Consider the following 16,104-nt stretch of genomic DNA (forward strand, 5'->3'; position numbering starts at 1 on the left):
CATTAAATGTTGGGAAATGCAGAGATCATTGAGTAAATACTTAACTAGAAAATAGGACACCTAACAGACCCTAAAGCATAATATTTCCAGATGCTAAGCATGAGCATTGGGGGGGCAAGGGCAATACATAATCTAAGCTTTTGTACCCCCATAATATGCTGAAATTAAAAAAAAAAGCATGAGCATTATTTACTTCTATTCAGAACTGATGGAAGAAGGAAAAATGTAATTGTTTCTCCAACATGAAAGTTAAAAGGTTATGTTAATAGTTATAGCCGATGCTGAGGGTGTCAGTTTTGCCTTAATCCAGCAAGGTAGTATGTATCATCTTCTCTGTTCTCCACTTTTTATCTTCATTTCTCTCCTTTTGTCTTTGCACTTAATTTGAATTTGAAATCATTACAGACAGCTGTGAATTTTTGTATGCTCTGATAAGTATATATAGCAGAAGTTGGGTATATTCTTTGTTATCTTGCCTTACTTTACCTGTCATTTACTGTCTCTATCTTTAAGGAAATGGTTGCCAATGCTAAATAATCTAGCATTAATTACTGTGAAAAAATAGTGATTGTGAAACATGTTATAGCATATATGTAACTAAAGTAAAGGACTGAATAGAAGAAAATCATCATTTCAGGCCCGCCCCCCCAATATTCTCAGGGGAGGTATGCTAATGTTTCTTAAAACAGTTAAGAAATGTATTCTTCATTTTAACAGTGAGTCTCCTGGAAAGGCATTTCAGTCAACAAGGTAGTTTATGTACACACGAAATCAGGCCTGTGCAGGGATTGTGTCCGTCGCTGGCTTTACATCCAGGTTAAACCATGAAACTACAGTCAAGTGTTTGATAGCTTAAAACCTGCTTTCTTTCTCTCTTTGGTCTGAGTTGGCATGTGTTCTTAGTCAATATAAATGAAAGGTAAATCTCTACTCATGAAGCAATGAATCTAGGTGATGATCACCATTCACTGCTGGGATTTTTATACTACCACCTACTCTTGTTCAAGCCGATGGTAACCTGAATCCACCAAACAACCCTTTCGCCTTAATTTTGTATTCTGACAAATTTCAGAGATACAGAATGAACTGTATAGTGAGTATGTGTGTATCCATCCTTCAGTTATATTTACTAGCTGTTTATATTTTGCCCCATTTGCTCTCTGTATTTTCCTCAATTCTATGAGAATAAGTTATAGACATTATTACATGACAACCAGTATGAAGTATTTAAGATATTTTATGTAAGCATAGTACAGTTATTCCACTTTAGAAAGTTAATGTTGGTGAAATGCTATTATTTAAATATATAGTCTGTATATGTATTTTCTCACTTGTCTTAGTAATGTCCTTTATAGCTATTTTTCCTGGGTCTAGGATTTAATCTAGGATCACATATGGCATTTAGTTATCATGTCATTTTAAAAGCCTTTAATCTAGGGGAGTTCCCAGCCCGTCTTCATCTTTATGACATTGACATTTTGAACAGTCCAGCCAAGTTATTTTGCATTGTGCCCTCAGTGTGGATTTATAAGATTGTCTTCTCATGATCTTAGTGATCAATCCTTTTTTGTTATTAAAAAAAAAAGTCTTCCTAGGGAAATATTTGAACATGTAGACAGAGAAAGCAATATAATGTACATATTAATCAACTTTATTAGTTATCAATGCATGGCTAATTTTGTTTCATTTGTAACTTCCCCTATGCCAGATTATTTAGAGGCAAATCCTATACCTTATATCCTTTCAGCAGGAAATATTTCCACAACTCTAAAATATAATAACTTAAAAAAAAAACTTAAAAATACTGTTTTAACATCATAAAAAGAAATAGCCTTCCCGGTGGAAGTAAATCATGCCACCTATGAAATATTCTTACCAAAAACTTGTTACCTCAGTATGATTAACTGTCTAGATCTAACTACCAGTTTACTAGAAGTTTTGAGATGAGAGGCACAGATTACACAATACAGTGGGGATGCAGTCAGCAAATTCCAGGGTGTGGGATCTCTATAGGAGAAATGGCATAAAAATGATAAGGAAGGAAGTATGAACCTGTGGACTGAAAATGACTTTACGAGGCACATCAACCAAATATAATGGATAATCTTTTTTTGGATCCTGATTTGTATTTTAAAAAGATTAAGAAAAGAGAGACAATTAGGGAATTTGAATGCTACTGGCTTTGTGGTACTGGTTAAGCAAATATTATGTTAATTTTCAGAAGTCCTTACCTGTTAAAGATACATACTGAAACACTCGTGCATTAAATGATATTTGGGACTTGTTTCAAAATAGTGTAGGGTTTGGCCCCAAGTTGATGGTTGTTGAAACTAGGTAATGACTGTTTAGCAGTCCATTATCCTCTTCTCTCTGCCCATGTGTGTGTTTGAAATTTTACAAAATGAAAAGTTTTTTTTTTTTTTGTTAGGTAAGGGCTAGTGGCAAATCTGTTTCAAAAATTCGGAATGTGTACACCATTATTATTTATTATCAAATAGTCCCAGTGTTAATCTCCTTCATTAGCATAATCAAGATGTAACTATGTAATGGTGTGTCGTTTTTGAATTGTTTGTGAGACTTATTTTTCAATTTTTGTCATTTTCATTTAAGGTAATGAGCATGGTGTCAGGATTTGCACCATTAATTTCTGCAGGTATCTTTTCAGCTACTCTTTCTTCAGCATTAGCATCCCTTGTCAGTGCTCCCAAAATATTTCAGGTAAGTGTTTTCATATTAATGGTCTTTGTTAAAGGGGGAATTAAGATAATATTTTTCGATTTGTGATTGTTTCTATTTTTAAATTATTTGCTTCTATCAACCCCATGTATATATGTAATAAATACATATGCACATATATCAAGACAGGTATATTTAATTTTATGTGTATGAATGAATTATGTAGATTTATATAAACATGTGCATTTACCTACTGTCAAGGCATAGTCTATGAGTTGTCTTTTTAGAAGTGATGATGGATTTTTGCTCTTTTTTGACATACTTAGTATAAATTTTCAAGATGTCTCACAGAAGACTAGGAGTGCAGCCTAAGACCATAAATCAGAAGTAGTCGACTGTCTTTGTCCCAGTCAGCATGATGTCAGCCTAAATATTTCACAAATGTTTGAATGTGTAATTTGTGCCAGACATTGAACAAAATAGACATTATCTCCCTTTAGTGAGCATTAAACAAACAGCTGATACTGATAGGCAATACTTTTTACTACTAAATCAAGGAAAGGGAATGTTGATTCTACACCCTTGTTCTTGATGTTATATTTATAACCAGTGAGTACAGTAAAGGCATAGAACGTACTTTTTGAAACAGTAGTGTTCAGTAATGTTTTAAGAAAAGTGGTTAAGTTTTATAATTGGGACTTTTATCTGCTTTAAGATCTGAACTTGGTTTTCTTAAAGTAGGTCATACCTATGTCATATTTACCAGACTTCCAACATCTTTTATTTGTATGTCTGCTTCTCTGATTTCTTCTTCATAGATAAAAGGATTTCACTATGGGAGTTGGATAAGGCAGATAGTTAGCAGTATTCTAAACAAGTTACCCGTCCAATGTTTGAAATGTTTCAATCTCCGTTACAGTTTGTAGGTGAAGTAGTATGAGACAGGAAAGAAAGAGGACAAGGAATTAGAAATTTGAGTTCCATTGCTGACTAACCTATTATAGCTATAAGCAAATCTCTATGTCTAATTTTAATACATTTCATTAATGTTTACGTTTTTTTCATTAGGCTCTATGTAAAGACAACATCTACCCAGCTTTCCAGATGTTTGCTAAAGGTTATGGAAAAAATAATGAACCTCTTCGTGGCTACATCTTAACATTCTTAATTGCTCTTGGATTCATCTTAATTGGTTAGTTATATAAATGATATGTTAATGTAGATTTTGGTGCATATATAGTATTAGCTCTAAACATTGAATTATTAACAAAATGTTACTTTGCTTGGTATACTAAGTTTCTAGTTAAATGAAAGAATGATTATAAAGTACTGCAAATAATAACATTTAATATATATTTACTAAAATTATTGCCATCAATAAGTTCCCATTAAAGCTAAATGGTTTAGGTTCCTAGGTTCTTTTCCCTAAAACAAATATGATAATAGCATAAGGAAAAAAGGATTCCAGTGTTCCCCATGAAGGTAGTGCCTTTGCTGATTTATTTTTGGCACTTTTGCCTCTGATCACAAGTGAGCTCCAGCGGGCCTTCCACTGCTAAGGAAGACACGGGACTTTTTAGTTTTAAAGGATTTTGTCTAAGCCCTGAGATTAGTTGACACTAAAAGGCTGATGATACCACTAAGTGTTGTGGGGCTGTGTGGAAGCTAGCTCTCATGTGATGATGGGAAATGTGTGTTTGGTGTACATACTTTGGGAGAACAAGTTTGCAATATCTGGTAAAGTTTCCTATGATCTAGCACTTCCTTTTCTAGGTACGTACCCTAAGGAAACTTGTATATATGCACAAAGAGCCATATCAAGAATGTTTCTAGTATCATTAATTATAATAGTGAAAAGTGGAAGCAACCTAAATCAACAGAAGAATGAAACTGCAGAATAATATGCAGCAGTAAAAAAAATGAATAAATTTGGTTTTCATGTATCAATATGGTGAATTTCAAATATAATAAAAGATCAAACTACAGAGTGATACATATATAGTAGATTATTTATGTGACTTTTAAAACATCCAAAACAGTACTATATAATGCATGTAGACTACATATGTATAGTAAAACCGTATAGTGTGATTGGACAGAATATACCAAGTTTGGCATAGTGAGGTATAAAGGGAATTTTAATGGTATACCTAGGATTTAATTTCTGAAAAATAAAGTATAAGAAGCATATTTGGCAAAATGTAAATATTTATAAAGGTGGATATGGAGTATTCATTATGCTATTATCTAAAGGTCTGACATATTTCATAATTTTAAAAAGTTAAAAAATGTCTGATACATCAATAAATCTGCCTCACCTTTCTTTTGCAGCTGAATTGAATGTTATTGCTCCGATTATCTCTAACTTCTTCCTCGCATCATATGCGTTGATCAATTTTTCAGTATTCCATGCATCACTTGCAAAATCTCCAGGTGATTTGACATTCTTTAAAAGTTTTGTATATTTATTCATGTTTTTGATTTCAAAGAAAATAAAACTTTGGCACATTTTAAAAGACGATATGTGTGAGATTAGCTAATTAATCCAGAGTCTGCCTTTACAGTTAAATCAAATTGAGTCTTTAAAAATCTCTTTATCGTGAAGTTTGCTGCTAATATTGTTTCTTGTCTTCAAAGAACTTAAGATAGGTATTAATCTCTAATTCTAACATTGTAAAAGAATTATTTTACTGGTTTTTTAAATGGGTTTTTACTGTGTAGCAGATTTCTGTTTCAGTTCTAAGTATATTATTATATAATAATTAACCTGTCTCAAAATGTTTTCAACACAATGAGTTCTGTAGAATTCTAACATTAAGGGGTCTCTGTAAACTGAAAAAGTATATAAGACCTTTGTTACAAACTGTGACAGCAGTTGGAAATTAGGGAAGGAAGTGAAGAAATAAAAGCATTGTTCATTTTAAGGATCTAAAAGTCAGAACAAGAAAGATAAAGTATGGGAACTTTGGACACAAACACTTTAGCTTCAGTTTTTAATTTAAAAATATTTTTTTAAATATAATACTAGTGATTTATTATTAACTGGATAAGATCTACAAAGGAACTTTTCATTATACTTATGAGTTACTTGGGTCTATTCAACTTTAAACCTATTCAGTAAATGTGTACTGATTACCTGCTATGTTCCAAAAAATAATTTGTGGGTGATAATTTTTGCTTATTTGATTGATCCGTAGGAAATTGCTGATGCTTCACCACTTTTAAATTTTTTTAGTTTTAATTTTTTAAAAAATTTTAATAGATTTAGAGGTACAAGTTGAATTTTGTTACGTGTATAAATTGTATGGTGGAGGAGTGTGGACTTCTGATGTACCCATCACCCAAGTAGTGTACATTGTACTCTATAGGTAATGAAAATATAAATTTTTTTGAAGCAATTTTTTAAAAAATACTTTTGACTGTGAAATTACCTATCAATGAAAATTTAAAAATATGGTCTTCAATATATTTTAGAGTGAGCTTAAGTCAGAAATACATCACTAAATGGAAGGTATGTGTTTCTATAGTTAACACTTAGTTTTTCTAGCAAGTTGGTGAATTTTTAATGATTTTCATGAACATTTTATTTGGAACATTTTATGTATTCATTAGAATATAGATATGTCTTATGGTAAAAATGAGAAAATAAAACCATACTACTAAGGACTCAATTTGCAGCCTTCTTTTTTAAACCATCTATAGTTTTTAGCATTCACTAGATAGAATAGGTTGATTGACTGTTTTTTTTTTTTTTTTTTGTAAAGAGTTTATTGAATACAGAACTAGTAAGATACTGTAATGTGGAAGTAAATAGATAAGCCCTCTCCATGGCCATCAAGAATCATCAAATTCAATTGTGATCAGTAACGGTCTTTGACTTTACTATTAGATGTTAGCCTTAATGCTAGACTTAATGCTAAAAGCCTTCTCAGTGTTGCAGCCCTAAAGAAAGTTATTTTGTGAGTACATATGTACCATCGTATAAAGCGGATGAGGTATCTGGGTGACTTTTATTTATCCATTTGTTTGTTACTGTTAGGGTGGCGTCCTGCGTTCAAGTACTACAACATGTGGATATCCCTTATTGGAGCGATTCTTTGTTGCATAGTGATGTTTGTCATTAACTGGTGGGCTGCCTTGCTGACATACGTGATAGTCCTTGGGCTGTATATTTATGTTACCTACAAAAAACCAGGTCAGTAGCCTTTTCTGTTTATCATATCAAACTAGAAAACACCTATAGGTTCCTTGTTACTTTTCATATTTAAACATAAGATTGTATATTTGAAAGCAACTTAGTGTACAACCTATTTATTTCCGAACACATGAAGTTTTTGTTTTCTTTTTCAAATACATGCAGTTTTAATGAAACAATTACTGAAAGACTTTTTATTCGTATGGAATTCCATTCTTACCTATAAATTAAATTTAATCCTATTTGTAGAAAAATTATAAATTTGTATAATTAGCCTTCTGTTGCACTCAATATAGTTAGAATTATTCTTTTAAAGGATTCAGATGTGTAGTATTGGTAGTAGCTGTAGCCTAATGAGCATACATGTAACCTACTGTGGTCTTAGAACCGTAGTAAGTACCATGGAATTCACAAAATACTAGAAGACAGTATATTTCCCATTAGGTTACTGTGCAGCAGAGAAAATTGGACAAACATGTTTTAACTGGGAATAATTAATGATTACTTAGTTTATGTTGTATTGATAATAACTCAGTGTATCTTTATGTAAGATGATGATGCTGGAGTATGTTAGGATTGGTCCAGTATTCAGTATTGTAGCATGTAACACAGAAGAAAAATCTGACAATAAAGATTTGAAAAGTTTGGGCTCAATAGAATAGATTAGAAAGAAATTATAAGAGTAGTTGCAATGTAGTAGTTTCATACAATGAGGAAACACTTTGTAACCCAGGTATGAAATGATGAGGTTTTGGATTAGGGTGGTGGCTCTAGAGATGAAATGGACAAATCATTTTCAAAGCAATTATTTCTCTAATACACCTACTGTCTATTAACAAATGCCTAAAATACTTGTCTGATGTCCAAGCTGTTTATTCAATAACATTTTTAAATTTTCCTGTTCAAATAACCTAAACAGTTAAGTACTACAGTTAAATACTTCTTAACAATCAGAGATCTGCTCCTTTCCCTTTAGACTTTTGACTAAATTAACAATAATTTAAAAATATTTACTTTATTTGTAAAAGACCCCTGAGTTGTGTGCATAGCATGTGAGCATCACTGTCATCTCAGTCTTTTTCTAAATTACACTTTTTCTTTAAATGAATTATGATTCACATTATCACAGTCTTCATGTCATGCTATATATTTGAACTTGAAAGTTACAAGTACAATAGTTTATTTTAGCAATTGACTGTTTAAATATGGAAGCATGTTTTAATTGTGTCTCAGATTGGTAGTTGTTACTGGTGTTCCACTACCTGAGCACTGTCTTCCCGCAGATGTGAACTGGGGTTCCTCCACGCAGGCCCTGACCTACCTGAGTGCGCTGCAGCACTCGATCCGGCTCTCGGGGGTGGAAGACCATGTGAAAAACTTCAGGTGAGTAATACGGAAGGCAACATGGAAACATCTCTTAGCTGGCCAATCAGTTCTTAAATTATTGTTCAGCGATGTTTTCATATACTGATACTTCATAAAAAATTTGCCAAAAGCATAGAATATTGTTTTTTATTTTAGTTGAACTTGGACAATTTAATTATTCAAAACCAAAATTGTACAAAGAGAAAAATTATTATTTGCTTTAGAAAAATGTTATGAAAATTTTGAAGGTCTCTTATTTGTAGGCTTTTAAGTGATGGGCATCATCAAGTGAAAGATTTCCCCTCTCTGGCTATTAAAGTTATATAACTGCTGTCAACTACTGAGTGTGAAATTCGTAGATTTTTGACATGCCTTACTTTGCAATTTTACTAAAATACTAAATATTTCCATGTTAGTTCCTTCTTTCTCATCATTGACTAACTGGCAGCCAGTTACACTGGTAAAGAATCAATGCCTTACAGTACAGAGCATTGATTACTATTTTCCTCAATAAGTGACTTTGAGTATTTATTTTATCTTTATAATAGTTTATCACTCATCAATATAAACTTTCTTTTGTCATTAGTAATCAACCCTCATTGGCTTCTGCTGGGTAAACACAAATCTTTTCCATGTTTGTCAACAAACCAAAAGGGAAAATAATATTTTTTAAAGAAACCCTGAAGAGTGGATAAGTGCTAGGAAAAACCTCTCCCAGTAAAGAAAAGTCTTTGTGTACTTTTTGTCACTCTTTTGGACCACTCCCTTCTTTTTTCCAGAATGAAAAGTTCCCAGAGACCACAGATCTTCTACTTTAGGGTAGGAAAAAAATAGAGAAAAGAAAATGGAATAAGAGCCCTGGGAGGAAAACTTTTAATTTCAGTGTATTTTGGGTAGTTGATGCCAAGGATGACAGAAAAACAAAAATTATTCTTTTATGTAAAAAGTTGACCTTAGAATTGAGGGTATGACCAAAAATCAAAGTTAATTTGCCATCAATAAAAACCTGTTGCTTTGGCTTATTATAGTAATGGGAACATTTTTTAAAGAAACAATTTAGCCCAGTTTTGGCTATTTAATTTTTATTAGAATTATACATGAATATGGTTTAAAGAGGAAAAACAAGTCTTACAAGATTTGTCATGAAAATCAGTAGTTGCCCCACCTCTCCTATCCCTTCCCCCTCCCACCACAGGCACCACTTCCAACTCCTAGGTGAGCGTTTAGTAGTCCTTTCCCAGACTCCGGCTGTCTTGCTGCGCAGCAGCGCCTCCCCGTCTGCAGGGAGGCCTGGGGACCGGTGGGTCGCACTGAACCTCATTGTCACTTCTGTTCACGTACATCTTCCACCCACAAATGTGATGCTTTTTCCATCTTAACTAAGCACTGAAACACTGTGGCTGTACTTGTGCAGTTTGAAGTACTACAGCAAAACTAACACGAATTTCTTTTTTCTTCACAATTTCACAGGTAGGAGATTTGTTCTTACTGTCGATCTTAGCAACCTCAGTATACTTTGTTTTTTCTTTCCTTATTGAGAACTTTCACCTTTTCACTTAAAACACTTTAAAGAAAGTACTTTATGGCTTCTCTTTGGCATATCCAAATTGCAAGCATCATTACTTTTGTGCTTTGGGGCCATTATGAAGTAAAATAAGGGTTACTTGAACACAAGCCTTGTGATACCAAGACAGTTGATCTGGTAAGGGACTTGGCTACTCGGATGGAGAGTGTAGACAGAGTGGGTACACTGGACAACGGGAGGATTCATGTCCCAGACCGGATCGAGTGGGACGTCGAGAGATTTGATCACACTAAGAATGGAGCACAATTTAAAACTTATGACTTGTCTGTTTCTGGAATTTTTTATCTACTGAAACCAAAGAAAGCAAAACTGTAGATCAGGGAGAACTACTGTACTGTTGATTTTTAATTTTAGGCATTATCCACTGATGTCTTTCATGTACCTGTGCCCACCACATGCATGCACCCCTCTCTTTACCCCCTCCCCGGTATACTTTTATGTCATGATTTTGATTGGATCATATTTAGTATTTATATTTTTATGACGTTTTAGACATGCTGTACAGCTGAGCCATGTAGTAAATTATGATTGTTTTTTCTCTGCTGCACAGCTTTTCTGTGTTCCCTAGAACTGGTAATTTTTTTGTAATTTAACTTTGTATTTACCACTATCTTAGTCATCACGAAACTTGCCAAAAGATTTTGTTTTCTTCACCTGTAGTTTCTATTTCCTTGAAGTTTTTTTCTCACTGTTGCTTGTTTCTTTAATTTGGGTTCTGGGATTCAGCCTTGTCTGAAACGCAGTATCTATAATCCCTGGTGAGGGAGCTCTGCGTTGGCAGTTGAAGTCCTAAAGTGGCTTTGCTGGTTCTTTGAGGAATTTATTTTAAAAGCTTTCTTTTTGACCTGATTAGATTTCCCAGAAAAGAATCTCTTAATCTTCTGTTGTAGGTAAACCCTGGCTACTTTAGTTCTGGGAGCCAAGTGGGGAAGGAGCTTGAAGGCTTCAGGATTTTGTATTTAAGTGTTTTCCTGACTCTCCTATTTAAAGTAGCTTACTTTGCCCCCATCTGTTGCTGGTATCTTCCAGACCCTCTCTAACCACTAAGCCCCAGCTTAATAGTGCAGTGGCGGGATAGGCACACTTGCCCATAATAGTGATCGAGATGATTTGGGTCTGTTGCTTGTTATGTGAACTTTAAACCAGTCCTTATTTTAGTTTTCTCAACACACTGCCTCTGTCACTTCCAGAGACACCTGCTGCTACTGATTCCTAGGCATTTTGGTGATTTCCAGCTACAAAATCGGGTAGCTTCACAGCTTTCTCATGTTTATTTAGGATTTAGCTTTCTCCTGATTTGTCAAATCCTTTACTGTTCTTCCATTTATTTCCTTTCTGGCTTTCTGTATTTCAGTGCTATTGTGTCTTGTCCTGTTCTCTATATTTTTGTGGTTTGTGACTTAAAAAAAATCTCTTTATACTATAGATAATTTGGGGGAAGCAGTTAAAATCAAGCAAATGTTTATTCTGCTGTGGTTATTAAGGTCACCCCTAATAGATTTTGTACTGTACCATTTTTGGCATGATAAAACTGTACCCAATGATGCCTTTTTGGGCTGGGCACATGGCTGACATCTGTAATCCTAGCACTTTGGGAGGCCAAGACAAGAGGATTGCTGGAGCTCAGGAGTTTGAGACCAGCCTGAGCAACATAGTGAGACCCCGTCTCTACAAAAAAATTAAAAAAAATAAAATCAGATTAGCTGGGCATGATGGTGTGTGCCTGTAGTCCCAGCTACTTGGAAGGGTGAGGCAAGAGGATTGCTTGAGCCCAGGAGTTTGAGGTTGCAGTGAGCTATGATGACATCACTGCACTCCAGCCTGCGTGACAGAGTGAGACCCATTTCTAAAACAAACAAAAAACAAGTTTTGCCTCTTTGGTTTACTATTTAGTAAAGGTAGGGACTACAAGTTAATTTTCCAAAGTAATAGCTTACATTAGTTAGGGTTTAGGTTAAACTACCATAACAAAAAGACTGAAAAATACAGTGGCTCAAACAAGAAAGATACCGGTGTCATATGATAGTCCAGAAATGAATGGATAGTTCGTGACATGTAGACAGATTTGCTGCGTTTGGTCATTTAGGACCCACATTCCTTTTGTCCTGTCAGTCTGCCATTCCCTCGGAGGTATTTTGTTCATGTGGGCAAAGTCATCACCACATCCATGGTCTAGCTTACAGGAAAGGGAAAGAAAGTCTGGAGGGAGAGCATCTGGCCTGGATATAGGAGCATCTTACGGATGATGAGTCGGTCGCAGGGCCACACTTAGATCCTGGGAAGGCTAGAAGTGCACTCTCTGGCTGAGCAGCTGTGTAACTCGCTAAAGCTCAGAGAGGGAGACGTTCGGCAGTCTGAGTCATGGGGTATGATTTCTTGTTTGATCGCCCCAAAGCAACTCTCCAAAACAGAATTGGTTGTTCGGCTAGTTCGCAATTCTAAGTTGTTACTTTTTTAAGGTCTTTATTCAGGTTTTCATGCTTATTTTAGGAACTACTCTAAAAGTTAATTTAATGTTTAAGTTAGAAATTTTAGTCTGTTATTGGCTTTCTGTTAAAGTTTATTTCGATTATATAAATTGTTTTAAGGAATTTTTACTAATCTGTTTGGACCTATAAAATGGATGCCTGAATGTTTTTTCATTAAACAAGATTGATTCCCATTTCTAATTAGAGAAAATCAAGCATGAACAAATAAATAAAAGCCATAATACCGCTATCCAGCATTTGCAAAGACAATTGAATTCAATTTTGGCTTTCACCATTATTAATTAGAATTAAAACTTTTAGTTTACGTGGAAATCTTTTCTTCACCATAGGTGATTTTACTCATGTGACAATAGTTATTAAAGTTAAGCTAGATTAGAGAGGGCTGATGTCATGAAGTAGAAGTAATTATGATGTGATCAAGCTAAGAAGGAAAATGACCTGTCTTGTACAGAAAGGTAAGGCTGTGCTCTCAGGAAGTTTGGCAAGCTCTGTGAAACAGCTGGAATATTCATTACCTTTAGAAGATGAAACGTTATTATATATTTTTTTAACTAACATGGTAACTTCTTTTATAATGCCTACCAGAATACTGGTGTATAATGTTACCTATTACGTTAGAGGGACATTAGGTGTGATGTTTGTTCCAAGGTTTTGTTTCTGCGTTTCTCACATATCAAGAAAGCCTGGTTAAAAGTCGTCTCTTATGAGAATCCTATGGCCTGTGTCTTAAGAACAGTTGTGTAAAGAAAGTTTCTTGGAGAAACAACGTAAAACCATGTTCTTCTTGCCCCAAACATAAACTTTCCTAATTTTATCTTTTTCATCTTACATTAGGCCGCAGTGTCTTGTTATGACAGGTGCTCCAAACTCACGTCCAGCTTTACTTCATCTTGTTCATGATTTCACAAAGAATGTCGGCTTGATGATCTGTGGCCACGTACATATGGTAAGTATCAATTTTGTTTTCTGTATTGAAATATTTTTCACTCTATAATTTATAATTTGTGGGACTTTCTAGATTGGAAATAATTTGACAAACAAAATCTGTTGGGTTTTTGGTAGGTAATTTTTTTCAACATATTTTTGCCTCTAAATGGTCTCAGTAACATTTTAAAATAGATTTTGAACTCTACTTGTTTTCTTATTCATTGTAAGTAGATTTTTAGCAAATTATATTGCCCTTATAGGGCAGTTTGTCCAAGAAAAATATCTTCTTAATAACTAAGGAGTCAAAGTGAAATTCGGTATATTATTTTTCATATTAATATACTTCATAAAATCCTAAGAACACTTGAGAACATTTACTTACCAGAAAAATACGGGGATTAGAGGACAGAGGGAAATTATGGCAAATATGGGAAGTAGTATCTCTGATATATAAGAAGAGCAAAGTAAATGCTGAATTTCTGAATTCAAACATGTGTAATTGCCTATTCATTTTTGTTTTAACATGTAATAAGAAAATTGTTAAAAATAGTGGCAAACTTTTATCCAAAGTAGTTTTTTGTTTTTTGGCATCATGGCTGTAGAAAATAGACTGGATGATGGTTTACCTGTTCCGCATAAGGTTAGCTTCCCTCCCAGGCTCTTGTTTTGGTGCTGGAAATGTGTCTGTATGCCCCATGTCCCAACTCCTGCTAACGTTGCTCTTCTACTTGTATAGTGGCAAAGTCAAGGTTGTGCATGCCCGTGTATGTGCGTGTGTGTGTGTGTGTGTGTGTGTGTGTGTAGGATGGTGGAAAGATACACTGAGACACAGACCTCACAGGACCTCTGGAGTTTTCCAGTCTGTCTCTAAGCTAATCAGTTCAAATTGAGGCTTGAGCACAAGACATTACAAATGGGGCAATTTCCCTACTAGGAAACATAAATTGTAGTTTTCCTTTACTTATTCATGTTTATGGTATGTACTCTTAAACACACTTTTTAGATTTTTGCTTTATGTATTTGTGTATAACACATTTTGTGTGTTGTTTGCAAGGATCAAAATAGAATTGTGAGTTATCAAAAGCTCTTTTACTTCTAACAGAAGTATGAAGAAGAAAATGTATTAGTATAATATAGCTCACTTTGATTTTCAATGATATTATGTTACTTAGAATTAATAACTCACATTTGGGAGAAACAAAAAACTAAGAAAGTTTGTGTAGAAAAATAGAAGGCTATTATTTTGTTCTCCATTTCAATAATTTCTAACTCCTCTCGTTTACTTAGTATTGAAACTTTTGATTTATTTTTAAGTCTGTGTTTCTTCCTATTATCTTCTCCTTTCTACTGGTACCCCTGTGCCTAACTATTTTGTCAACTTTACTTTTTTGTAATCTTAAGTATCAGAAAAACTTCACTACATAAAAACAAAGTGGTATTGTCACACTTCTCCCACACCTGTTTCAAGCCAGTAGAACTGGATGGTTTTTATAAATGTGAAATAGATTACCTTTCAGTTAAATATTTTTATTTAAAGGGCCCTCGAAGGCAAGCCATGAAAGAGATGTCCATTGATCAAACCAAATATCAGAGATGGCTTATCAAAAACAAAATGAAGGCATTCTATGCTCCAGTACATGCAGATGACTTGCGAGAAGGTGCACAGTACTTGATGCAGGTAAATTTGTTACGCCCTTCACATGCTGCCTACATCTTAGTTCTGGATAAGTCTTTAGAAATGTTCTCATTCTAGATTTATTCATATTGATACAAATGGTAAATCTTTTAAAATATCTTTAAAAAGTAAACTACTAAGATCTGTGTAATTTAGAACTTAAAGGACTATGGAAATTTTGTGCTGTTCTGTGTTAGTAGCATAACTGTGGAGCTACCTTGTTAAAAATAGGTGGAAGGCCCAGAGTATTGTCCTCTGAGCCCTTTCTGTTGTGTTTCTTAGAACTTGATAAGCACAGGGTTAAGAATAGCCAAGGCAATCTTCAGGAAAAATAAGCAATGAGGGTAGGCTCGCTTTGTAGGATATAAAGCCTTTTCATAGAACTACAGTAATTAAGCCATTGTGATATTGAAGTAGTGATAGACAATTAGATGAATGTAACAAAACAGAAGAAGTAGAGCCACTCATAGGAAATTTAACATGTGACAGAAATGGCATTGAAAGGATGGGCTGGAACAATTGATTATCCGTATGCAAGAGTAATAAAGTAGATCCTTACAAAGACCATACAAAACTCATTTTCAGGCAGATTAAAGACCTCAATTTAAAAGACAAAGTTTTAAAAATTTTAGAAGAAAATATAGGAAAGAATGAGAAACACAGAAAGTTGAACTATGAATAAGAGACCAATAATTTTTTAGTTTAAAGTTTAAAACTTTGAATTTCTAAAGCAAACATGAAAACAAAAAAGGAATACACAGATCAAGGGAAGATTATCCTGACAGGTAAACAGCAAAAGAATATAAAGAAGTACTCTTTAAGTAAAAGGAAAAAAAAAATGAAAGATATGAACAAAGAGGAAAACTAAGTGACAAATAAAAATTAAAACCACAATATACTTGTTATGTGTGTTAAGCACATTGAATTGCAGATCCTAATGAGGTTGCAAGAAAAATTGATTGGTGGAACAATTGAGGAGGTGTATTAACTAGCTAAATTACAGCAGAAACTTTTGCATGATTGTTAGAAAGAATTCAAATTTTAGTATGGGTGTGATTTAGAACTGCAGCCATTTGGACTTTTGCTTCTCGGTTTTAATGGCTGTTATCAAAATATATAACTGCGAATTCCACTGTATCATTATGAGTAGATTAAATATATCATATTTCTCTTAGGAAAAAATGCAAATTTG

At 34.0% G+C, this 16,104-nt stretch overlaps 1 protein-coding gene across 2 annotated transcripts in view; it reads left to right on the forward strand.

Annotated features, from left to right (window-relative positions):
* SLC12A2 (solute carrier family 12 member 2) overlaps positions 1-16,104 on the forward strand; it is a 90,431-nt gene that overhangs the window by 55,921 nt on the left and 18,406 nt on the right. For both annotated transcript variants that reach the window (XM_069492037.1, XM_069492038.1), the window contains exons 11-17: positions 2,611-2,718; positions 3,745-3,868; positions 5,008-5,109; positions 6,716-6,871; positions 8,155-8,254; positions 13,145-13,256; positions 14,775-14,915. In XM_069492037.1, the coding sequence (XP_069348138.1) occupies positions 2,611-2,718; positions 3,745-3,868; positions 5,008-5,109; positions 6,716-6,871; positions 8,155-8,254; positions 13,145-13,256; positions 14,775-14,915 (843 nt within the window). The remainder of the gene's footprint in view (positions 1-2,610; positions 2,719-3,744; positions 3,869-5,007; positions 5,110-6,715; positions 6,872-8,154; positions 8,255-13,144; positions 13,257-14,774; positions 14,916-16,104) is intronic.

The sequence above is a fragment of the Eulemur rufifrons genome, chromosome 17, assembly GCF_041146395.1.
Source record: "Eulemur rufifrons isolate Redbay chromosome 17, OSU_ERuf_1, whole genome shotgun sequence".
Lineage (NCBI taxonomy): Eukaryota > Metazoa > Chordata > Mammalia > Primates > Lemuridae > Eulemur > Eulemur rufifrons.